The following is a 26757-nucleotide window of genomic DNA, read 5'->3' on the forward strand; positions in this document are numbered from 1 at the left end:
CTCTTGGATGGAGTCATGCAAAGGAAAGGCTCGTGCAGGCTTCTTAGTACTTGCCATCCTCGGATAACCAGAGGAGGCTTCGCCCATCACAGGATCTTCAATAGAGAGGGCCTGTAAGGCATCAGAAATAAGCGCTGGCAGCTCCTCGCGGTGGAAAATCCTAACCGCAGTGGGATCATCTGGATCCAGTGGCAATCCTACACCTTCCTCTGGCTCTTCGGACCACGAAGGCCTGCCAGACCCCTAAGAATCCCCACAGCCCGACCACGGTGGAGAAAAGGGGGGTGCGCCACTTGGGGAATTTACCCTTCTGCGCTTGTCTTGCTGCCAACTGTCTGGGGAAAAAAACGCCTGACGGCAATCCCGGGCCGGTCTCCACCGGAGGGGAACCAGGTAGCAATGCAGAGTCAGACATCTGCGGCAGAGCTCTTTTAACATGAACGTTTTATGTAAAAGCAACACAAACTCAGGGGAGAAAGGCTTACCCTGACCTCCCGGTTCCAATCTGGGGTAAGCAGCTCCTCTGGTAGCCTCCATCCGAGGCTCCCCTCCGCTACTGCGGGGGTGGAGTCCTGTGGCGCATCCAAGATGACGCCCGCTGCCAGTTCCACCGAGCAGGAAGAAACCTCGCTCGCCATGCTCGGGTCAGCCCTGACGTCTGAAGAGCACGATTTACAGAGCCCTGCTGCGGATCTGCGCTTGCCACAACATGAAGAGCGCATAACAAGCTCCACAGCCATCGCTGAAAACGGCGGAAAATTTCAAAATGGCGGATTTGCCCCAAAAACGTCCCGATCGCAGGCCCTCCCCGGAGGAGCTACAAGACTCTCTTATCTCACCAGACCGAGTCACAGAGCTCTGGTCACGCTGCACAGACAGAAGGAAGCCTCAGAATCGCAGCGCTAACAAGCGCATTGCGTTTTGTTTTGTTTTTTAAACGCTGTGAGGAAAGTTAGAGGCAACAGCTAAAGAGGCACTCCGGAGGTCCAGGAGAGTGGGAAAGGCAGGGAAAGGACGAACCAATGTGCCTGCATCCACATAGAAAAGTGTGGGAAAGGCAGGGAAAGGACATACCAATGTGCCTGCATCCACATAGAAGAGCGTGGGAAAGGCAGGGATAGGGCAAACCTATATGCCTGCATCCACAGAGGGGGAAAGGTAAGGCAGGGAAAGGGCGAACCTATGTACCTTTAAAGTGAAGCTGCAATAGCCACAACACCCCTGCTACAACTGGCAAAAGCCCAGGAGCCACCCCAGGCAGATTTTTGAAGGAGCTGAATAAGCTGCGTCCAACCCTGCTGGGGAGATAGAGAATACTGAGAGGCAGATGGAGCTATCTGGCCAAGAGGCACTATGGTTTTCAGTGCTCTCTATCTCCCCCTGCTGGTAGGTGGACACAACCCATTCGTAATGGATTCATCTGCTTGATGACAAGGAAGCACCAGGTACAGTGCTGGAAGCCACTGGGAATCTTCATGGGCATGGACAGATAAACTTCGTCAGCTAAATTAAACTCAATGGTCGGAAAAAATAATAAAACTTAAAATTGGGCAAAACTTATATAAAGAAAATAAAGGAAGGGTTCCAACAAGAGTAGCCAAAAAGGAGATCGCGTTTTTGCGACAGATGGGAAGACACCTGTGCTCCACAAACCTCTCTTTTTAGCTTTGGTGCCAGACTGGGCGACGCAAATCGGCATCACCCACTTGTGAGAAGATAGTAGCCTGCCTGTCCTCAGAGAATGTTCGCTACCATATTAGTTCTTTACATGATCAAAGAAGTGTATGATATGCAGAAGTAAATACTTTCCATTGTGTCATCAGATATTCACATGAGAGCGTAAAATCTGCAGAACACACCCTAATTTGCCCCATTATATACTCACATGCCTGCAGAAATGTATGATTGCCATACTCTTTTTCTCCCTGTGAATTAGACGCTTCACTTTCCCATATCGATTGAAATACTTCTCCAATTTTTCACACTGATTGAGATGCTCTGGGATGTTTTTAACCTGGACTGCAGTTAGTTTATTAAGCGAGAGACCTTCCAAGTTGTCCATACTCTTTTGATGCCGTCTTTGACGTAAAACTTTGCCAGACTTAGCTGTGGAAAGAAATCTAAGAAGTAGTAACAAAGTTGTGCTATGTCAGTGGTTCTCAAGCATGTCCAACAAGTGCACACGCCAGTCAGTCAATGAACATGCACAAGATAAATTTATATACAGATAGGAAATATATGTAGATCTCTCTTGTGCATATTCACTGTGGATATCCTAGTATTTTTCCAAGACTGGTTTGAGAACCACTGCACTCTATATTATTGGCAGCTTACAGCTTCTCACTGAAATAGCTTCAGACCTTGCAAGATCTTGTACAAGCAACCCTAGGCAATGCCCAGCTATGTGAAATTAACAGAGTCTGTTTTGGTTAAGTTACAAGTCAAAGCATTCAAGGAGGCTAACATGTCAACAAAACGGTACAATTTTAAAGAGGTTGAACTACGTTGGAAGCTCTATACTTCCTAGCTTGGAATTAGTTGGGGTCTATCCAAGATTAAATACAATCTCCCAGATTCTATAAATGGTTCCCAGATTTGGATGCCTAAATTTGCACATGATCCCAAGATGGACACACAACTGGCTGACGAGCCATTAATGAGCGATAACTAGCCACTAACAACCAATTATTGATCTTAATTAGGATTTGCACAGATCTGGCAACACATTATTCTATAAAACATGGTGCCCAAATCCCATGCCATGCAAAAAGAGGGTGTGATCATGGGAGGGGCATGGGTGTGTCAAAGCATTCTAAAAGGTTGTGTGCATTGTTACAGATTACTGGGTACCCGTACCCAACTTAGGTGTCAACATTTACACCAGGTTTCAGAAGGCATAAGTCTGGCGTTCAAAGTTAGGGAGCAGGAACCAGTGCTAAACGCAATTCTATAAAGGGCTCATGCTCTTTATAGAATCACGCTTAGAGACAAACTCTTCTGGCTCCCATTTCTGAACGCAATTTCTATCATCCATTACCAACTACAGCCAACATGAATATCAACAAATTGCTCAGGATAATCTACTTCCTCCTCCTAATCTACCACGCATGGACGACTCCCAATATAAACAACAATCTACCCACATAAACCCTACAGAAAACCCAACTACAGCTCACCAGCCCAAAAGAACAACAACCAACTAAAAGGAAAAACAAATACATTCGGAAATAACCAATAGAAAGGGAAGAAAGGACACAACAGAACCAGATACCAAGAAAACAGGCATATAATAAAAATTAACACAACCATGCCCCAAAATGAACCTTACCGACCAATCCAAATGGGATACGTAAACGCCAGATCAGTAGTAAATAAAACAGAGATTATAAAGATTGGATCACTACAGACAATCTTGACCTACTATTCATCACTGAAACCTGGATTCATGACCTTAAAGACCCCATAATCTTAGATTTATGCCCGCCAGGATACAAAATTACCCACTGGACAAGAAACGGAAAAAGAGGTGGAGGAATAGCCATAATATACAAATCCGAGTTCACCATCACAACTACAGCTGAATCCATTCTGCCACAACTTGAAATCGCCTCGGTAAGAATTAATCACCCTAACTTGCAGGAACACCTTAACGCAGTCCTGCTCTACAGACCACCAGGCAACTGGCAAGACTCCCAAACACACTTCATGGACTTTATCTCAAACACTTGTGTCACTACCTCAAATCTTATCATAATAGAAGATATCAACCTGCACCTTCAAGATCTCAAGTCAACAAGCACCCAAGAATGTGAAGAGTTCCTACAACTATGGGATCTTCACAGAACAAACACGCAACCAACTCACATCAAAGGACACACACTAGACATTGTAACAAACAAATTTGATCCCAACTCAAACCTTATACTAACAGACACAAAATGGACACCCGCACCGTGGTCCGACCACTATAAAGCAAACATCTCCCTCCAATGGCGAACGAAAGATTCACCAAATAAACAAGAACGAAAAACCTATACCACGAGAGGAAAAATAGACCCGGTAATATTCTGGCAACAGATCTACTGCAACGAATGGACAATAAAAACAGATACAATCCAATTCCTCTTAGAATGGGACGACAGATGCAGATCCATATTAGACAATATTGCCCCAACCCAAACCAGAACCTCACACAGAAAGAATTCAATACCATGGTACAATGAAGAGCTGAAAAAACTTAAAACACAAGTTAGAAGGTTAGAACGTGCATGGAATAAAAAGAAAGACGACCCCCACATTTAACGCCTGGAAACAACTCCAAAGAAAATATAAATATACCATAGGACAAACTAAAAGATTATATTACAAAACTGTAATTGGACCAAACTACAAGGACACACAAACTCTTCCAACTCGTGAATAAACTACTAGATATTACACCAGTCACAATCAATAGCAAAGACGCACCAGGAGCAGACAACCTTGCGAAATACTTCAACGAGAAAATCGTACAACTGCGACTTAAGATACCTGTCAGTACCATCGACTATCCTGAACTCCTTGATTGTCTAGACCCAGACCCTGGCATTTACCCAGCAGACAGAACCTGGACCAACTTCAAGACAATATCAGAGGATATCCTCTCCCAAACGCTCAAAAGACTTGCCAAATCTCATTGCAAACTGGACATATGTCCAAACAACCTTATGACATCTGCTCCTCAACAATTTATAACAGACATAACGAAACACTCGAATTATATGTTACAAAATGGACTCTTCCCGAAGGAGAAAGGAAATATTCTACTCACCCCCATACCCAAAGACACAAAGAAAAATGCCAGTGAACTAACCAACTACAGGCCAGTAGCATCCATTCCCTTAATAACCAAACTAACGGAAGGGTTGGTGACCAAACAACTCACAAACTATTTAAATAAATTCTCAATACTCCACGACTCCCAGTCAGGATTTCGATCTCACTACAGTACTGAAACAGTACTAGTTACTCTCATGACCAAATTCAAACAAATGATTGCAACTGGAAAGAACATATTTCTACAATTTGACATGTCCAGCGCTTTCGACATGGTTGATCATGGAATACTACTACATATCCTTGAGTACTTTGGAATCGGAGGAAACGTTCTCAATTGGTTCAAGGGATTCCTAACCACACGATCATACCAAGTGACATCTAACTCGACTACTTCAGCCACATGGATACCTGAATGTGGAGTCCCACAGGGATCCTCCCTCTCGCCGACACTATTCAACTTAATGATGATACCCTTGGCCAAATTATTATCAAACCAAAACCTCAAACCATGCATATACGCAGACGACGTAATGATCTACATCCCATTCAAACAAGACCTAAAGGAAATTTCTAATGACATCAATCAAAGTCTCCATACATGGGCGGATGCATTTCGGCTGAAATTCAATGCAGAAAAACAGAAAAAAACCCAATGCCTAATACTCACCTATCAACATAACAATAACAAATTCACCGCCATCACAACACCAAATCTGAACCTTCCAATTTCGGACACCCTAAAAATTCTTGGAGATACCACTGATCGACACCTAACACTCGGGAACCATGCGAAAAACATAACCAAGAAGGTGTTCCATTCCATGTGGAAATTAAAAAAAGAGTAAGACATTTCTTCCCAAGGAATGTTTTCCGTAACCTGGTACAATCAATGGTGCTCAGTCATCTAGACTACTGCAATGCACTCTATGCCGGCTGTAAAGAGCAAATAATCAAGAAACTTCACACAGCCCAGAACACTGCAGCTAGACTCATATTTGGCAAAACAAAATATGAAAGTGTTAAACCCCTTCGAGAAAAACTACACTGGCTCCCACTTAAAGAACACATCACATTCAAAATATGCTCCCTAGTTCACAAAATCATTCACGGAGATGCACCAGCCTACATGTCAGACCTGACTGACTTATCACCCAGGAATGTCAAAAGATCATCCCGCATATTCCTTAATCTGCACTTCCCTAACTGCAAAGGTCTGAAATACAAACTAACGCACGCGTCAAACTTTACCTACGTGAGCACACAGTTATGGAATGCATTGCCGCGCAACTTAAAAACGATTTACGAATTAATGAACTTCCACAAACTACTGAAGACCCATCTCTTTAACAAGGCATACTACAAAGATCAACCAATGTGAATATACACAACTCCTCCACATATATTCAAAGCTGTCTTATAATAGTTGCTTGTTATAATACTATCATGTTTTATCATTATCATGTTACCCAAGATCCTTCTGTATCACTAAATGTCTATTTTCTTATGTATTTCCACTATTCATGATTATTGTAAGCCACATTGAGCCTGCAAAGAGGTGGGAAAATGTGGGATACAAATGCAATAAATAATAAGGGAAAATTAGGTTCTTACCGTGATAATTTTCTTTCCTTTAGTCATAGCAGATGCAGCCATTACAGATGGGTTGTGTTCATCAACCAGCAGAGGGAGATAGAGAGCACACTTTTTTCAGTGCCTCATACCGGCTTGCTCCACTGCCTCTCTTCAGTATTTGAAGCTTCCAAAGCAGTCTGGCAAACCGCAATGGGAATAACATAAGCTTTCCTCACAGCGAACGATGGCCCTACAACAAAGGGCATTAACTCAGAATGGAGGGAATGAAACATCCTCCCGAAGGGCATAAACTCATCCTCCACTGAGACATAACTGGAGGGAATAAACTCATCCTCCCGGAGGGAATAAATTCATCCTCCAAAACATGAAACTGGAGGGAATTAAGTCATCCTCCTTTAACTGAACAAGAATCCTGAAGGCTGTTTTCCGACTTTCTCCCAAGGACGGAATCTCCAGGAAACACGAACAGAACCTGAAATAGATTTACAGCAGATAGCATCAGACAGGGAGGGATCATGGCTGCATCTGCTATGACTAAAGGAAAGAAAATTATCACGGTAAGAACCTAATTTTCCCTTCCTTGTCATCAAGCAGATGCAGCCATTACAGATGGGATGTATCAAAGCATTCCCTAGATAGGGTGGGAACAAGCCACACCACGCGCCAGCACTTGTGCTCCAAAATGTGCGTCCCTCCTGGCAGCCACATCCAGCCTGTAATGTCGGGCAAAAGAGAGCTTAGAAGCCCATGTTGCTGCACTACAAATCTCTTGAAGAGAGAGTGCTCCAGTTTCAGCCCAAGAAGAGGAAATTCCTCTAGTGGAATGCGCCTTAAAGGCATCAGGCGGAGGCCGGCCGGCAAGCAAATAAGCTGAAAAGATAGATTCTTTAAGCCAGCGGGCAATAGTGGCTTTAGATGCTGGAGACCCTCTGCGAGGACCTGATAGCAAAACAAACAGATGATCAGAGGTCCTGAAAGAGTTAGTAACTCGCAGATACTGCAGCAGAGTCCTGCGCACGTCCAACAGGTGCAATTGCCCAAAAGATTCTGGGAACTCCTCCTCGACAAAGGAGGGCAAGAAAATAGGTTGGTTTAGGTGAAACGCTGAAACCACCTTAGGCAAGAAGGAAGGCACGGTCCGAACCATGACCCCGGACTGAAAACTGCAGAAAAGGGTCTCTACAGGACAGCGCCTGGAGCTCTGACACCCATCTCGCCGAAGTAATGGCCACTAACAAGACGGCCTTCAGTGTCAAATCTTTCTCTGAAGCACGCCGAAGCGGTTCAAAGGGAGCACCCTGAAGGGCCTTCAGCAATAGCCCCAGGTTCCAAGCTGGACAAAGTGCACGCACGGGAGGACGGAGCCGAAGCACCCCTCTAAGAAACCGTGCCACATCCGGATGAGCAGCTAAAAACACGCCTTCAACCTTGCCACGCAGGGAGGCCAATGCTGCCACTTGCACCCGCAGGGAATTATAGGCCAAGCCTTTTTGTACACCATCCTTAAAAAAGTCCAGAATCGGCGAGACAGGAGCCCGCAGGGGTGTGATCTCCCTGGAAGCACACCAGACTTCAAACTGGCGCCAAATCCTGGCATAAGCCACAGAAGTGGAACGCTTGCGGGCTTGCAGGAGAGTGGTAATTACTTTATTGGAATAGCCTCTGCCTCTCAATTGCGCCCTCTCAATCGCCAGACCATAAAAACAAATCGGCCGGCGTCCTCCATGGTCAACGGACCCTGTGACAACAGGTTGGGAACCAGAGGTAACTGAAGGGGATCCTCTACGAGCATCTGTCGGAAGTCCGCATACCAAGGCCTCCTGGGCCAATCCGGGGCGACGAGAACCACTTCTCCTGAATGCAGCCGAATCCGCAGGAGCACTCGCCCTATCAAGGGCCACGGAGGGAACACATACAGTAGGCCTGGAGGCCAGGGTTGAGCCAAGGCATCCAACCCCGCCGCGCGAGGATCTCTCCGTCTGCTGAAGAAGCACGGGACTTTGGCATTGGAGCTTGTCACCATTAGATCCATCATGGGCTTGCCCCACTTGGCACATATCTGCAGGAACACTTCGTCTGCAAGTTCCCACTCCGCTGGATCGATCTGATGCCTGCTTAGATAATCGGCTTGCACGTTGCTCTGACCTGCAATGTGAGCTGCCAACAGAAACTGTAGATGCAGCTCGGCCCAGTGGCAAATTTGTTCGGCCTGCGCGGCTAGAGCTCTGCACTGAGTGCTGCCTTATCGATTTATGTAGGCCACTGCTGTCATGTTGTCCGACATCACTCTGACAGCCAATCCTTCCAGGGTCACTTGAAAGGCCAAAAGCGCCTGAAACACCGCTTTCAACTCTAGGCGGTTGATGGACCACTCCGACTCCTCGGGTGTCCATAGACCCTGGGCATGCTTCCCCTTTCAATGTGCGCCCCAGCCTTTCAGACTGGCATCTGTCACCACTAGGCACCAATCGGGGAGCGCCAGCGGCATTCCTCGCCGCAACATGCTGTCTGAGAGCCACCACTCCATGCTGAGTCGGGCCGCAGGGAGCCAAGAAAGTCTGCATTGGTAATCCTGAGATACTGGAGACCATCTTTGGAGTAGAGCATACTGTAGAGGTCTCAGGTGCGCTCTTGCCCAGGGCACCAGTTCCATGGTGGCCGTCATCGATCCAAGCAGCTGGACAATGTCCCAAGCTCGCGGGCGGGGCATCCTCAGGAGCGGACGGACCCGATTCTGAAGCTTGCACCGCCTTTGCTCGGGTAGGTACACATACCCCGAGGCTGTGTCGAACCTGGCCCCCAAATATTCTACAGACTGCGAGGGGGTCAGGTGACTTTTGGCCAAATTGACGACCCAGCCCAGAGATTGAAGTACTGAGACCACTCTGGCTGTTAAATGCTGACTCTCTGCAGCAGAGTTTGCTCGAATCAGCCAGTCGTCAAGGTACGGGTGAACCCGAATACCCTCTCGCCTTAGAAAGGCAGCTACTACCACCATAACCTTCGAAAAGGTGCGGGGAGCTATGGCGAGGCCAAAAGGCAAGGCCTGGAACTTGAAATGCTTTCCCATCACCACAAACCTCAGAAACTTCTGGTGCAGGGGCCAAATTGGAATGTGCAAGTAAGCTTCTTTCAGGTCCAGAGACGTGAGAAACTCTCCTGGCTGTACGGCGGCAATGACAGAGCGCAGGGTTTCCATGTGAAAATGCCGCACTCTCAGGGACTTTTTTAATTCTTTTAAGTCCAGAATAGGGCGAAAAGACCCTCCTTTTCGCGGCACCACAAAGTAGATGGAGTAGCGGCCGCAGCCGTGTTCGGCGGGAGGTACCGGGGACACGGCCCCTATCTGAATCAGACCTTGTAAAGTCTCCTCTACCGCCGCCCGTTTGGCGGCAGAACCGCATCGGGACTCCACAAACACGTCTCTTACAGGGGCGTCGAATTCTATTCTGTAACCGTCTCTGATCAGGTCCAAGACCCATTGATCTGAGGAAACGTTGGCCCACTCCTCGGCAAAGAGGGAAAGACGTCCTCTGATGACAGGACTCGAGGAGAGGGCCGACGCACCATCATTGAGAGGGTCGCCCCTGAACTTCAGGCCTTGAGCCAGTGGCTGTGGAACGTTTGTCCGAGCGAAAGGAGTTCCTCTGCTGAAAACGGGCACAAGAAGTAAACCCAGCAGAACGCCCCGGCGGTACCTTCGAGCTTCATGGAAGCGAGGTCTGTAAGAGGAGTGGACCGCCGCACCCTTAGGCCGAGGCCTGTCTTCGGGCAAGCGCTGGGGTTTAGCCTCACCCAGGCCCTTCACAATTTCCTCCAACTCCTCACCAAACAGGAGAAGGCCTTGAAAGGGCAACTTCACCAACCTTTGCTTAGAGGCCATGTCCGCCGCCCAATGCCGTAGCCAAAGAAGACGGCAAGCCGCCACTGCTACTGCCATGTGTTTAGCCGAAGCTCTGACAATATCATAAATGGCGTCAGCAAGAAAGGACAAGGCCGACTCCATCCGCGGAGTCACATCTGAAAAGGGTTCCGCTCCATCACTGGGCTGTTCCACTACCTGTTGCAACCAAGCCAGGCAGGCTCTAGCAGCATAACAACTGCATGCAGACGCCCGAATAGTAAGACCTGCAATTTCAAATGACCGTTTAAGTGCTGATTCCAGTCTACGGTCTTGAATATCCTTCAGGGCAACACCTCCTTCAACAGGGAGGGTAGTTCTCTTTGTCACAGCTGTGACTAGGGCATCCACTTTAGGCATAGCAAAGCGAGCCATATGCTCCTCACTCAGAGGGTATAATTGCCCCATAGCCCTGGAAACTTTCAAAGGTCCCTTGGGGTCAGCCCATTGAGCCGAAATAAACTCTTGGAATGAGTCATGCAAAGGAAAGGCTCGAGCAGGCTTTTTGGTACTAGCCATCCTAGGATTCACAGAGGAGGCTGTGCCACTGGCAGGGTCCTCAATAGAGAGAGCCTGCAGGGCATCAGAAATAAGCGCTGGCAGCTCATCACGGTGGAAAATCCTCACCGCGGAGGGATCGTCCAGATCCTGAGTCACTTCTGCACCAGACTCTGGCTCCTCAGACCATGAAGGCCTGCCAGAGTCCTCCGAATCCTCACAGCCCGACCACGGGGGGGGGGGGGGGGGGGGGGGGGGGGAAATGGAGGTGTAGCACTCTCTGAAGGGGAATGAGCCCTTCTGCGCTTCATATTCTGCCAATTATCAGGGAATAACGCCTCAGAGGGCATACCCAGGCTAGAATCCAACGGGGGGGGGGAGGGGGGCATTAGAAGAGGCCCATGCCGGGCTTTGTGGGAGAGCTCTTTTAAGCATGTATGCTTTATGCATTAATAAGACAAAATCAGAGGAGAAAAACTCACCCTGGGCACCCAGATCTCTGCCGGGGCTAGTAGCTCCCATATCAGCCTCACTCCGAGGCCTCCCTCCGGGCTCAGGACTCTCCGTCTCAGTGGAGGTCGCGCCATGTGGTAAATTCAAAATGGCGCCCGCTGCCAGCTCAGAGCGCGAATAATCATCGCTCGCCATGCTCGGGCCGGCTCTAACGTCTGTACAGCACGATTTACAGAGCCCCGCTGCTGATCTGCGCTTGCCACACTTGGAACAGCGCTTTACTGTCTCCGCAGCCATCGCCAAAAACGGCGGTAAAATTCAAAATGGCGGTTCGCACCAAAATCGCCCCAATCGCGGGCCCACCCCGGAGAAGTCAGAAAAAACACTCTTACCTCGCTGGACCGAGTATCACAGCTCCGGTCCCACAGAAAAAGGCAAGGAAAAACCTCTGTTCCAGCGTCTAAGCGCCAAAGCGCGATGCAACTTTGTTTTTTTTTAACGCTGTGAGGAAAGCAGAGGTAAATAGAACTCCGGAGGCTCAGGTGAGTGGGAAAGGCAGGGAAAGGGCGAACCTAAGTGCCTGCATCCACTGTTGGTGGGGAAGGACAGGGAAAGCTAAGCAATGTGTCCACATCCACGGAGGTATGGGTAAGGCAGGGAAAGGGCCAACCTATGTGCCTTTAAAGTGAAGCTGCTATAGCCTCCAACACCCCTGCTAACAACTGGCAAAAAGCACAGGAGCAACCTCCAGGCAGATTTTAGATGGAGCTCGAAGAAGCTGCAGCCACTCTGCTAGAGGAGATAGAGAATACTAGAGAGAGGTAGTGGAGCAAGCTGGTATGAGGCACTGAAAAAAAGTGTGCTCTCTATCTCCCTCTGCTGGTTGATGGACACAACCCATCTGTAATGGCTGCATCTGCTTGATGACAAGGAATTATAATATTCCTATCAGCAGGATGTGCTTATAAGAATGCTGTACAAACTTGCTATACCACCATTTTAAATAGCCATCAAAGCTGTGAAAAATGCACACACAGTGACATGTTTCTCCTTCCCCCACTGGCATACCTGTGTGGGGGGCCTCATTAGTAACAATCATGCCAGGTGCATCTCAGTAACATAGCAGATGTGTGGATACATGGGTGGAGGGAAGGAATATGGGGTGTAAGTAGTCATTCAATGTGTATGCGAGGTATATATTTATATCACTGGCATGATTTTGCATATTTTTCTCTAGGGAAGAATTTAGCTCTACCTTTGAGGGATAGATATGCATGTGTTTTGCGTGTGTGGAAGATGAAGGTTCATGTGGACGGGGACTAAGGGCTTATGTGTGTATTTATGTCTGCACATGAGAAGAAGAGTATGTCTGTTGGGAGCGGGAATGTGTGTGTATGGTAGATAGGGAGGGTTCAGGTATGTCCGTTAGGGCAGTAAAGAGTGTTTGAGTGTTGAGTGAGCGTGTGTGTGTGTGTACGCACTCCTTTTCCATTCTGTCCTTACTCCTAGGGTAATTCTGTGCAGTGGCTTAAAACTTTGGCACAAAAAAGTAACAATATTATTGCACAGCCACAAGAAAGCAGCAGCAGCAGCCTTCACATCTAGCCACAAGTCCCAAATTCAAAAGGCAGGAAGAACTGAGGCAAAGTCAGGGACAGGCCGTGCCCACATGGGCTCTATATCCACCCCCCCCCCCCCCCCCCCCCCCCAATACAAAGACTGTTCCCCTGATTCTATGATCTGTGAGAGCCGGCTGTAGATTGAATCAGTGTGCTCAACTGAAACCCATCAGTGGCCCTGCCCCTTCATCACTTTAAGGAGAAAGAGGCTGACTCACTCTTCTGCTGACTTCTTAATGAGGTGCAGCTGTTCATCTACAGATGCTCAGAAATAGTCTTAACAAAGAAATGTGATCCAAGATGGCCGCTACTTGCTAAGTAGCTGCGAGTCTCGATTTCCTTACTAAAAAAAAAAATGCCTAAACGGAGAGGGAGATTAGCAGTCAGAGCTTCCCCGCTAACTCCCTCCTTACCTGGTCCTTTAGATCACTATCTGAGACCGCAGGGAGTTATTCATGAAGGCGGAATGCTGCCAGTGGGAGACGCCGGCGAACTGGAGATTTCGGCGTTCCCTGGGCTCGATGTTACCTTGAGCCCCGCCGAGCGCACCCCTCCTCCCCAACCGCTTGGCGCCAGTTCGTACCTCGACGAATCGACAGGGTCCACCCCGGAAGAGGGTAGGGGCCCAGAAGATCATCGAATGGAAGCTGCTATTACATCTGGGGCCGGACTGGAGGGCAGTTTGCCCATGGAAACGCCGCGGATTGAGGAGAGACCTGAGGAACAGAGTGCGACACCTGAGCAGACTAAGGTTTGAAATTCCCATAGAATTCCTGGTCAAACCAAAGGAGGTTACATTAGAAGCTTTGTGGGATTTAGTCTCTAACCTTGGACAGATATTCTTAAAACAAACTAATGAGGTATTGCCTAAATTAAAAACCTTGGAAAAAGACTTACAAAAGAAAGAAGAGCAGATTAAGGACTTGAATGATAAAGTTGTTAAAATGGACCAAAGAATTATGAAATTTGAAACAGTACAACCCACTATGACTAAAGATTTGACGAACCTAAGGGTTAAAATGGAAATTTTTGATAATTACACTAAAAATTGTAACCTTAGATTTGTCAATTTTCCTAAACTTCAAAATGTTGCTCCCTTGGAAATGTTGAAGCGCTATATGCGCGAAATATTATTAATTCCCGAACAAAATATACCACCAATGACTATGGCTTATTATATCCCTGGGAAAGACCTGAATCAACCTGAAGCTCCGATAGATGTTTCTCTTTTGTTGGAGACCTCGGACATTGACCTAGCGACTGCAGCCACATTAGTGGCGACAGTCACACTATTACCAGATAAGAGTTGGATTTTTCGTCTGTTTTTTCGTAACAAGGATAAACCTTTTTTAGGTTTTAAAGTATTATTATTTCCGGATGTCTCTAAGGAGACAAGACGACGGAGGAAACAATTTCTGCTCCTTAAACCTGAAATTCTGCACTTGGGGGGCACCTTTTTTTTTAAGATACCCCTGCAAGTGCATAATAAAGTTTAGGGATAAAAAATATGTATTTACAGAACCTGCCCATGTGTCGGCGCTTACAGCCTCAGTGAAAGTGGAAAAGCGCTAATTATAAGAATTAACTCTGCTTAGTAGAATTAGCATATCTTGCGATTTTTTTTTTTTCCTTTGTAATGTTTTTCTCCCATAGATTTCCGAAATCTTGGATCCGAATTTATGGACTTGAGTATTGTTTTCTTTTGAAAATGTGAGGAATTCTTTCACCTTTTCTTTTTCTTTTTTTTCTTGATATTAGGTTTGAATATGTTATTGATAAACGGATACTTTCCTACACAAGATTTTTGCTTGTAATAAATTTAATAATATGAATAAATAAATAAATTAAAAAATAAAACAAAAAACAAAGAAATGTAGAGAAAATATACAAAAGATGTCCAGAATCCCCCCTATCTGCCTCTATCCTCCATGTCTAGCAACTCTCCCTCTCTTCCTTGTTCCACCCCCCCCCCCCCCCTCCGGTCCCTTTATTTCTAAAAGGTTGCTGGCAGGCAACAAGAAGCAATTCACTCAGAACATGTGTATATCTCTGTTGTGCAATTTGTGTATGCTCTGCATATGTTGCATCTGTGAGAGGTAGTTGGGAACAGGGGGGAAGTTTGTGGGGAGGAGGGAGTCATCTGCTGTATGGTGGTGCAGTTGCAGGGGGATTGTTTTTGGGAATAGGACCAGTTTGCAAGGTGGTGGGGAAGTTGCAAAGGTGGGGACAATTACAGAGATTTCTTGGGGGAGCAGTTTGCAGGGTGATAGTACAGTAGGGCAGTTGCAGGGGCATAATGTTTAGGGGTGGGGCAGTTTGCAGCATATTGAATTTGCAGGTGGTAGATTCAGGGCAGGTGGTAGAGAAGTTGCAGGGGGTGCGGGGTACAGGTCCAGTTACAGATGATTTTTGGGAGGCAAGGCAGTTACAGGATGGTAAGTTTTAGGAGTGTGGGCAGTTTGAATGTGGTTGGACAGTTGCAGGGGGTAGTTTATGGGGGTGCAGGAAGTTTGCAGGGTGGTAGGGTAATTGTGTGGAGTATATTTTTGAAGTGGCAGCTGTTTTTAAGGTGGTGGTGCTGCCGTTGTAGGAGTATAGATTTTGAGGGTGGAACAGTTTGGGGGTCTGGGAGAGTAGAGAACAGGGGGTGAGGCAGTTTGAAAGGAGTCATTCCTTAACTGCTGTGTTTCACTGCTTTCAAATTTCTGTGCTACAGAAGCTGAAAACTCCTCTCCCACAGATATGCGCTGGGACCTTTTTTAGGAGTGACTGTCCATTTTTTTAAACTCAATTTATCTTTTCCCCAGAGCTATTTTGCCCCTGGACAGATGGATAGACATACATTTAGCAATACTCAGAGGATTCAATATCTAACCACTGTAAAATCCAGAACCAAAAGACAGAAGGATGTTATTAACAGACCCATAATTTCCCTACAGGAAGCTCTAACCCCAAGCCTTACCTGTCTTTGGTTTGTCTTCAGCCTCTTCCTTTCTCACTACTACAGCTCGTTGTGTAGGGACAGCGAACTGACTTGGGCCTAGCATTACAGTTTCTGATTCCCTAGACTCACAGGAGACATCTTCCTTCCATCTGTCTCTGCTCTCAAAGCGCCCTGCTTCTGTATTGCTCTTCAACACATCTTTCAGTGTTCGGCCAAACAGACCTCCTCCTCTAATGGGTCTGCTTAGTCGGACAGAATGCTTCACAGGGGAGTGGTTACTTCTAGGTGCTCCCTCAGATTCCACAATACAGCGCTCTGGTCTGCTGGTGGCATGAGTTATTTCCTCTTTCCTCTTTGTTCCTTTAGCAAGTTTTTGTATTGGCTCATGGGAAAACGTTGCTCCTGCTAATGCTGCTTCTTCTTTCCCCCATTTGCATATCTTGCTGGCCTGAAGGCTCTCTTTCAAAGACAATGGCCCAGTAAAGGAAAACTTAGTGAAACTACTACTGGTACTAGGGAATGGCTTGGAATCTTGCATGTCCCCTTCACTTTTTTTATTTGGTAAAGTAAAGGCGAAGGCACCTGACTGACTGCCACAAGGTGCTGGCTTTGAAAAACTGAAACTTGTACTTAGGTTTGCATTATTTGTAAAATGGGAAAAATCCACTGGCACCAGTCCTCCAGATCCACTGCTAACAGGTTGGGAAAAATTGAAAAAGACTTGGTTTGTATGGTTGAGAGAATTCTCTGCTTCTGAACTAGAAACAAAGATTGGCTTGAACGCTGTGCTTTTAAGAGGTTCAAAGTTGACTTTAGGCCCCCCTTGACTTTCTCCAGATCTCACTTCCATGCTGGAAGCAACAGGGACACTTTCAAGAGTAGACGTTTTAAAGCTGTAAGCTTGATTTCCAGTACTGAAAGAATCAACAGGTACAGAATTGTCAACAAAGAGGGTAGCATGCCCCAGTTCAGAGTGCTGCGTGAACCCTGAAGACTGCCCAGAATTAGTGAATTCAAAATCAAGTGTTTGCCCTGATAGTACTTGACTGAAACGTGAATGCTGAACTAAGCCAGGGAACTGCTCAGTTCCTCCACTGCTATGTCCAAAAAGAGGGGGCAGCCCAGTTCCTCTGCTGCTCTGTCCAAACGGAAGGGGCTGACCATTTCCTCTGCTGCTCTGTCTCATAAGAGAGGACTGAGCTGAATTGCTACCAGAAGGTGCCAGAAAATATTCCGACTGTTGTCCACTGAAAGGATTGCTTGCATCCATTTTCTGAAAGAATCATGAAAAAGAAAATTTTAGGGCATTAATGGATGACCTATGTTAGTATTTTAACTTCTGCAATCATTTTTATAATCTGAAAAATAAAATATATTTAAGGAAAATCCATTTGTACATATAACCCCCTCCTCATGTCAACATTAACTTATGAAATTTCTGTATGCTAGCTCAGCTGTAATAACATCCAATTTTCCTGTTTCAATCTTAGAGAGACCCCGAAAACATATTTTGTTTATTCTTTTATTGAAGTCAATATTTATTTTTAAAGTTCCATTTAATGTAACATTAGTCCATCTAGGAAGGAACTGCTACTATACTGTAAAGCGAAAGCTACATACCTGTAGAAGGTATTCTCCGAGGACAGCAGGCTGATTGTTCTCACTACTGGGTGACGTCCACGGCAGCCCCTTCAATCGGAGATCTTCACTAGCAAAGACGTTTGCTAGCCCTCGCGTGCGCACGCACATCGCGCATGTGTGACCGTCTTCCTGCCCGAACGCGCTCGTGTTCGTCAGTCCAGTATATAGCAAAGACAAAGACAAGGGAAGACAACTCCAAAGGGGAGGCGGGCGGGTTTGTGAGAACAATCAGCCTGCTGTCCTCGGAGAATACCTTCTACAGGTATGCAGCTTTCGCTTTCTCCAAGGACAAGCAGGCTGCTTGTTCTCCCTACTGGGGTATCCCTTGCCCCCAGGCTAACACAAAACAATAAACATGGTCAATTGGGCCTCGCAATGGCGAGGACATAACTGAGATTGACCTAACTTAACCAACTAACAGAGTGCAGCCTGGAACAGAATAAAAATGGGCCTAGGGGAGTGGAATTGGATTCTAAACCCCAAACAGATTCTGCAGTACCGACTGCCCGAACCGACTGTCGCGTCGGGTATCCTGCTGTAGGCAGTAATGCAATGTGAATGTGTGGACAAATGACCATGTCCAGCCTTGCAAATCCCTTCGATAGTGGCTGACCAAGTGGGCCACTGACGCTGCCATGGCTCTAACACTATGAGCCATGACATGACCCTCAAGAGTCAGCCCAGCTTGGGCATAAGTGAAGGAGATGCAATCTGCTAGCCAATTTGAGATAGTGCGTTTCCCGACAGCCACACCCCTTCTGTTGGGATCAAAAGAAACAAAACATTTGGGCGGTCTGTCTGTGGGGCTGTGTCCGCTCCAGATAGAAGGCCAATGCTCTCTTGCAGTCCAATGTGTGCAGGTGATGTTCAGCAGGGCGGGTATGCGGATGGGGGAAGAATGTTGGCAAGACAATTGACTGGTTCAGATGGAACTCCAACACCACCTTTGGCAAGAACTTAGGGTGAGTGTGGAGGACTACTCTATTATGATGAAATTTGGTATAAGGAGCATGAGCTACCAGGGCTTGAAGCTCACTGACTCTACGAGCTGAAGTGACTGCCACCAAAAAAATGACCTTCCAGGTCAAGTACTTCAGATGGCAGGAATCCAGTGGCTCAAAAGGAGCTTTCATCAGCTGGGTGAGAACGACATTGAGATCCCATGACACTGTAGGAGGTTTGATGGGGGGCTTTGACAAAAGCAAACCTCTCATGAAGCGAACCACTAAAGGCTGTCCAGAAATCGGCTTACCTTCCACACGGTAATGGTATGCACTAAGATGAACCCTTACAGAGTTGGTTTTAAGACCAGACTCCGACAAGTGCAGAAGGTATTCAAGCAGGGTCTGTGTAGGACATGAGCAAGGATCTAAGGCCTTGCTGTCACACCAGACGGCAAACCTCCTCCATAGAAAGAAGTAACTCTTTTTAGTGGAATCTTTCCTGGAAGCAAGCAAGACTTGGGAGACACCCTCGGAGAGACCCAAGGAGGCAAAATCTATGCTCTCAACATCCAGGCCGTGAGAGCCAGGGACCGGAGGTTGGGATGCAGAAGCGCCCCCTAGTTCTGAGTAATGAGGGTCGGAAAACACTCCAATCTCCACGGTTCTTCGGAGGACAATTCCAGAAGAAGAGGGAACCATATCTGAAGCGGGCAAAAGGGAGCGATCAGGATCATGGTGCCTCGATCATGCTTGAGTTTCAGCAAAGTCTTCCCCACCAAAGTTATGGCAGGGTAAGCATACAGGAGGCCTTCCCCCCCAATCCAGGAGAAAGGCATCCGACGCTAGCCTGCCGTGGGCCTGAAGTCTGGAACAGAACTGAGGGATCTTGTGATTGACTTGAGTGGCAAAGAGATCCACCAAGGGGGTGCCCCACACTTGGAAGATCCCACGTACCACTCTGGAATTGAGCGACCACTCGTGAGGTTGCATTATCCTGCTCAATCTGTCGGCCAGACTGCTGTTTACACCTGCCAGATACGTGGCATGAAGAAACATGCCGTTCCGGCGAGACCAAAGCCATATTCTGACGGCCTCCTGACACAGGGGGCGAGATCCGGTGCCCCCCTGCTTGTTGATGGCAACCTGATTGTCTGAATTTGAAGAATTTGTTGGGACAGCCGATCCCTGAAAGCCCTTAGAGCGTTCCAGACAGCTCTTAACTCCAGGAGATTGATCTGTAGCCCTTGTTCCTGGAGGGACTAATTCCCTTAGGTGTGAAGCCCATTGACATGAGTTCCCCACCCTAGGAGAGATGCATCCGTGGTCAGCACTTTTTGTGGCTCAGGAATTTGGAAGGGACGTCCCAGGGTCAAATTGGATCGAATTGTCCACCAATGCAGGGATTTGAGAAAACTCATGGACAGTCGGATTGCGTCTTCTAGATCCCCCGCAGCTTGGTACCACTGGGAAGCTAGGATCCATTGAGCTTATCTCATGTGGAGACGGGTCATGGGAGTCGCATGGACTGTTGAGGCCATGTGGCCGAGCAATCTCAACATCTGCCGAGCTCTGATCTGCTGAGACGCTCGTACCCAGGAAATGAGGGACAGAAGATTGTCGGCCCTCGCTTCCGGGAGGTAGCCCCTATGAATTCGAGTTTCTGAACTGGAAAAAGGTGGGACTTTGGATAATTTATCACAAACCCTAGCAGCTCCAGAAGTCGAATAGTCATCTGCATGGACTGCAGGGCTCCTGCCTCTGAGGTGTTCTTCACCAGCCAATTGTCGAGATAAGGGAACACATGCACTCCCAGTCTGCGTAGAGATGCCGCTACGACAGCCAGGCACTTGGTGAATACCCTGGGCGCTGAGGCGAGACCAAAGGGTAGCACACAGTACTGAAAATGCCGTGTTCCCAGACAGAATCGAAGATACTGTCTGTGAATTGGCAGTATAGGGATGTGAGTGTAAGCATCCTTCAAGTCCAGTGAGCATAGCCAATCGTTTGCCTGAATCATGGGAAGAAGGGTGCCCAAGGAAAGCATCCTGAACTTTTCTCGGACCAGATATTTGTTCAGGGCCCTTAGGTCTAGGATGGGACACATCCCCCGTTTTCTTTTCCACAAGGAAGTACCTGGAATAGAATCCCAGCCCTTCTTGCCCCGGTGGCATGGGCTCGACCATATTGGTGCTGAGAAGGGCGGAGAGTTCCTCTGCAAGTACCTACTTGTGCTGGAAGCTGAAGGATTGAGCTCCCGGTGGGCAATTTGGAGGCTTTGAAACCAAACTGAGGGAGTATCCTACTAGCCGGACTATTTGAAGAACCCACTGGTCGGAGGTTATGAGAGGCCACCTTTGGTGAAAAAATCTTAACCTCCCCCCGACCGGTAGATCGTCTGGCACGGACACTTTGATTTCGGCTATGCTCTGCTGGAGCTAGTCAAAAGCCTGTCCCTTGCTTTTGCTGGGGAGCTGCAGGGGCCTGCTGAGTCGCACACTGTTGACGAGAACGAGCGCGGTGGGGTTTTGCCTGGGCAACAGGCTGGCGAGAGGTAGGATTTTACCTATGCTTACTCGAATAGGGAACAGTCCTCCTTCCCCCATAAAAACGTCTACCAGTTGAGGTAGATGCTGAAGGCGCCCGGTGGGAGAATTTGTCGAAAGCGGTGTCCCACTGGTGGAGCTGCTCTACCACCTGCTCGACCTTTTCTCCAAATATATTATCCCCCCGGCAAGGAGAATTCGCAATCCACTGCTGAATCCTATTCTCCAGGTCGGAGGCACGCAGCCATGAGAGTCTGCGCATCACCACACCTTGAGCAGCGGCCCTGGACGCGACATCAAAAGTATCATAAACACCTCTGGCCAGGAATTTACGACACCCCTTCAGCTGCCTGACCACCTCCTGAAAAGGCTTGGCTTGCTCAGAAGAGAGCTTATCCACCAAGTCCGCCAACTGCCGCACATTGTTCCGCATATGAATGCTCATGTAGAGCTGGTAAGATTGGATTTTGGCGATGAGCATTGAGGAATGGTAGGCCTTCCTCCCAAAAGAATCCAAGGTTTTAGAGTCTCTGCCCGGGGGCACCGAAGCATACTCCCTAGAACTCTTGACCTTCTTAATGGTCAGATCCACAACCCCAGAGTCGTGAGACAACTGAGTCCGCATCAACTCTGGTTCCCCATGGATCCGATACTGGGACTCGATCTTCTTGGGAATGTGGGGATTAGTTAGCGGCTTCGCCCAGTTCTCCAGCAGTGTCTTCTTGAAGACATGATGCATGGGTACTGTGGACGATTCCTTAGTGTCACGTCTGTGACCGTGACCACCCTCATACTTACCCTGTTTCTGGGAGTCAGTGGTTGTGCTGGCTTCTGCTTGTCTCTGTGTCTGTCTCTGTCTTAGTTTCTCTCTGGCTCTGTGTGCTGATTGCCTTACTGGACCTCACCTGTGTGGGCTATGCCTCTTCCAAGATGGCTGCCGCCTCCTCTATGCCAGTATCCAAGATGGCTCCTGCTTGTCCTTCCTGTGGGCTCTCTTTCTCTGTGTGTCAAGCCTCTCTTTGGAGGCAAGGAACTTCCTGCTTCTGTCCTGCTGATAGTGACTCATCAGTGAGAGCCTTCATAAGGGAGTGCTGGGCTTGCAGTCAGTGCCTTTGCATGAAGTGTTATGCTCTTAGGCCAGTGAAATCAAGCTCAAACATATCACCACCGTGGAAAGCAGAATGCGGAGTACCTCAAGGATCACCACTATCACCGATCCTTTTCAACCTAATGATGACCCCACTAGCCAAATCCTTATACAACCAAGGCCTTAACCCTTTCATCTATGCAGACGATGTCACAATATACAGTCCTTACAAACGTGATCTGACAGAAATCACCAAAGAAATCAAGCTCAGCTTGAATAGCATTGACTCATGGGCAAACGCATTTCAACACAGAAAAAACACACTGTCTCATCCTCTCATCCCAATACAATATGAACAAACCCACAAACATAAACACCCAAGATTATACCCTCCCTATCTCAGATAGCCTAGAAATTTTCGGTGTTACAATCGACCGTAACCTCACACTAGACAACCAAGTGAAATTTACAACAAAGAAAATGTTCCACTCAATGTGGAAACTCAAATGCGTGAAACCATTCTTCCCGAGGGAAACATTTCGCAACTTGATACAATCAATGGTACTAAGCCATGTAGACTACTGCAACAGAATTTATGCGGGATGCGAAGAACAAATTATAAAGAAACTTCAGATTGCTCAAAACACGGCAGCCAGGCTTATATCTGGAAAAACGAGATTCGAAAGTGCCAAACCCCTCCGAGAAAAACTGCACTGGCTCCCAATCAAAGAACGTATTGCTTTCAAAATCTGCACCCTGGTTCATAAAATTATCCACAGTGAAGCCCCGGGATATATGACAGACCTCATAGACCTACCAACCAGAAACACAACAGGATCAACAAGAACATACCTAAATCTCCACTACCCAAGCTGCAAAGGACTCAAATACAAATCAACCTATGCATCCAGCTTTTCCTACATAAACACACAACTATGGAACGCATTACCAAAAGCCGTGAAAACAACTTATGATCACCTAAACTTCCAGAAATCATTAAAATCTAACCTGTTCAAAAAAGCATACCCTACTGACCCAACTTAAATGCCTGTACCCTGCAACACAACAAAACCAAAGCTTCTAAAGGACATATAATAACTTTTCCTCCCTACGATTCTCTTCCTCTCTATGATTCCCTAATGTGTCTGTACGTATGAACCTTATTCTACCACAACATTACTGTATTTGTTCATACCGGAATTGGCAAACGACTTTAAGGTACTATGTGAGCCACATTGAACCTGCAAATAGGTGGAAAAATGTGGGATACAAATGTAACAAATAAATAAAATAAAATAAATCCCCCCTGTTTTCTTTTGCACAAGGAAGTACCTGGAATAGAATCCTAGCCCTTCTTCCCCCGGTGGGACGGGTTTGACTGCATGGAAGGGTGGAGAGTTCCTCTGCAAGTACCTGCCTGTGCTGGGAGCTGTATGAATGAGCTCTCAGTGGGCAATTTGGAGGTTTGGATTCCAGATTGTGTGTATCCTAACCGGTCTATTTGAAGAACCCACCAGTTGGAGGTTACGAGAGGCCACCTTTGGTGAAAAAACATTAACCTCCCTCCAACCGGCAAGTCGTCCCGTACAGACACTTTTTCTGTGGCTATGCTTCGATGGATACAGTCAAAAGCCCGTCCCATGCTTTTGCTGGGGAGCAGTAGGGGCCTTAGGCGCATGCTGTTGACAAGAATGAACACGTTGGGGCTGTGCCTCAATAGGCTGTCGGGACGCTGGAGTGTACCTACACCTAGCATAGGAAGAGGGAGCACTCTGCACCCCCCCCTCCCCCACCAAAACAAACCTCCTGGTTGAGGAGGCTGTAGCAGAAGGCGCCTGGCGGGAGAGAGAAGCCATAGCATCATTGTGCTTTTTGATCTGGTCGACCAGATCTTCCACCTCTCTGAAAAGATTATCCCCCCCCCCCCCCAGCAAGGTACATCCGCCTTCCTCTGCTGGACCAAATGATCCACGTCAGAGACATGAGAGTCTGCGCATCGCTATAACCTGAGCATCGATTTCTGGCTGCCACATCAAAAGTATCGTAAACGCCCCTGGCCAGGAATTTACGACACGCCTTCTGCTGTCTGACCACCTGGCGAAAAGGCTCAGCCTGCTCCGGAGGTAGGGCATGGGCCTTTAGAAGGGTGGAGAGCTCCTCTGCAAGTACCTGCCTGTGCTGGGAGCTTTATGAATGAGCTCTCAGTGGGCAATTTGGAGGTTTGGATTCCAGATTGTGTGTATCCCTAACCGGACTATTTGAAGAACCCACCGGTCGGAGGTTACGAGAGGCCACCTTTGGTGAAAAAACAACCTCCCTCCAACCGGCAAGTCGTCCCGTACAGACACTTTTTCTGTGGCTATGCTTCGATGGATACAGTCAAAAGCCCGTCCCTTGCTTTTGCTGGGGAGCAGTAGGGGCCTTAGGCGCATGCTGTTGACAAGAATGAGCGCGCTGGGGCTGTGCCTCAATAGGCTGTCGGGACGCTGGAGTGTACCTAAGCCTAGCATAGGAATAGGGAGCACTCTGCGCCCCCCACCCCCCCACAACAAACCTCCTGTACATAAGTACATAAGTACATAAGTAGTGCCATACTGGGAAAGACCAAAGGTCCATCTAGCCCAGCATCCTGTCACCGACAGTGGCCAATCCAGGTCAAGGGCACCTGGCACGCTCCCCAAACGTAAAAACATTCCAGACAAGTTGTACCTAAAAATGAGGAATTTTTCCAGTCCATTTAATAGCGGTCTATGGACTTGTCCTTTAGGAATCTATCTAACCCCTTTTTAAACTCCGTCAAGCTAACCGCCCGTACCACGTTCTCCGGCAATGAATTCCAGAGTCTAATTACACGTTGGGTGAAGAAAAATTTTCTCCGATTCGTTTTAAATTTACCACACTGTAGCTTCAACTCATGCCCTCTAGTCCTAGTATTTTTTGGATAGCGTGAACAGTCGCTTCACATCCACCCGATCCATTCCACTCATATCTCCCCTCAGCCGTCTCTTCTCCAAGCTGAAAAGCCCTAGCCTTCTCAGCCTCTCTTCATAGGAAAGTCGTCCCATCCCCACTATCATTTTCGTCGCCCTTCGCTGTACCTTTCCAATTCTACTATATCTTTTTTGAGATACGGAGACCAGTACTGAACACAATACTCCAGGTGCGGTCGCACCATGGAGCGATACAACGGCATTATAACATCCGCACACCTGGACTCCATACCCTTCTTAATAACACCCAACATTCTATTCGCTTTCCTAGCCGCAGCAGCACACTGAGCAGAAGGTTTCAGCGTATCATCGACGACGACGACACCCAGATCCCTTTCTTGATCCGTAACTCCTAACGCGGAACCTTGCAAGACGTAGCTATAATTCGGGTTCCTCTTACCCACATGCATCACTTTGCACTTGTCAACATTGAACTTCATCTGCCACTTGCACGCCCATTCTCCCAGTCTCGCAAGGTCCTCCTGTAATCGTTCACATTCCTCCTGCGACTTGACGACCCTGAATAATTTTGTGTCATCGGCGAATTTAATTACCTCACTAGTTATTCCCATCTCTAGGTCATTTATAAATACATTAAAAAGCAACGGACCCAGCACAGACCCCTGCGGGACCCCACTAACTACCCTCCTCCACTGAGAATACTGGCCACGCAATCCTACTCTCTGCTTCCTATCTTTCAACCAGTTCTTAATCCATAATAATACCCTACCTCCGATTCCATGACTCTGCAATTTCTTCAGGAGTCTTTCGTGCGGCACTTTGTCAAACGCCTTCTGAAAATCCAGATATACAATATCAACCGGCTCCCCATTGTCCACATGTTTGCTTACCCCCTCAAAAAAATGCATTAGATTGGTGAGGCAAGACTTCCCTTCACTAAATCCGTGCTGACTTTGTCTCATCAGTCCATGTTTTTGTATATGCTCTGCAATTTTATTCTTAATAATAGCCTCCACCATCTTGCCCGGCACCGACGTCAGACTCACCGGTCTATAATTTCCCGGATCTCCTCTGGAACCCTTCTTAAAAATCGGAGTAACATTGGCTACCCTCCAGTCTTCCGGTATTACACTCGATTTTAGGGACAGATTGCATATTTCTAACAGTAGCTCCGCAAGTTCATTTTTTAGTTCTATTAATACTCTGGGATGAATACCATCAGGTCCCGGTGATTTACTACTCTTCAGCTTGCTGAACTGACCCATTACATCCTCCAAGGTTACAGAGAATTTGTTTAGTTTCTCCGATTCCCCCGCTTCAAATATTCTTTCCGGCACCGGTGTCCCCCCCAAATCCTCCTCGGTGAAGACCGAAGCAAAGAATTCGTTTAATTTCTCCGCTACGGCTTTGTCCTCCTTGATCGCCCCTTTAACACCATTTTCGTCCAGCGGCCCAACCGACTCTTTGGCCGGTTTCCTGCTTTTAATGTATCTAAAAAGTTTTTACTATGTATTTTTGCTTCCAACGCTAATTTCTTCTCAAAGTCCTTTTTTGCCCTCCTTATCTCCGCTTTGCATTTGGCTTGGCATTCCTTATGATCTATCCTGTTACTTTCAGTTGGTTCTCTTCTCCACTTTCTGAAGGATTGTTTTTTGGCTCTAATGATTTCCTTTATCTTACTGTTTAGCCACGCCGGCTGACGTTTAGTCTTTTTTCCCTTTTTTCTAATACGTGGAATATATTTGTCCTGAACCTCCAGGATGGC

General features: G+C 47.3%; 1 protein-coding gene across 1 annotated transcript in view; it reads right to left on the reverse strand.

Moving 5' to 3' along the window:
* The window catches only part of MCM3AP (minichromosome maintenance complex component 3 associated protein), an 888504-nt gene that overhangs the window by 781238 nt on the left and 80509 nt on the right, over positions 1-26757 (reverse strand). Inside the window, 2 exon segments of the mRNA XM_030208795.1 lie at positions 1886-2106; positions 15845-17099. Of these exon segments, the coding sequence (XP_030064655.1) occupies positions 1886-2106; positions 15845-17096 (1473 nt within the window). The 5' untranslated portion in view covers positions 17097-17099.

This window comes from Microcaecilia unicolor, chromosome 7, assembly GCF_901765095.1.
Source record: "Microcaecilia unicolor chromosome 7, aMicUni1.1, whole genome shotgun sequence".
In the NCBI taxonomy this organism is placed as follows: Eukaryota; Metazoa; Chordata; class Amphibia; order Gymnophiona; family Siphonopidae; genus Microcaecilia; species Microcaecilia unicolor.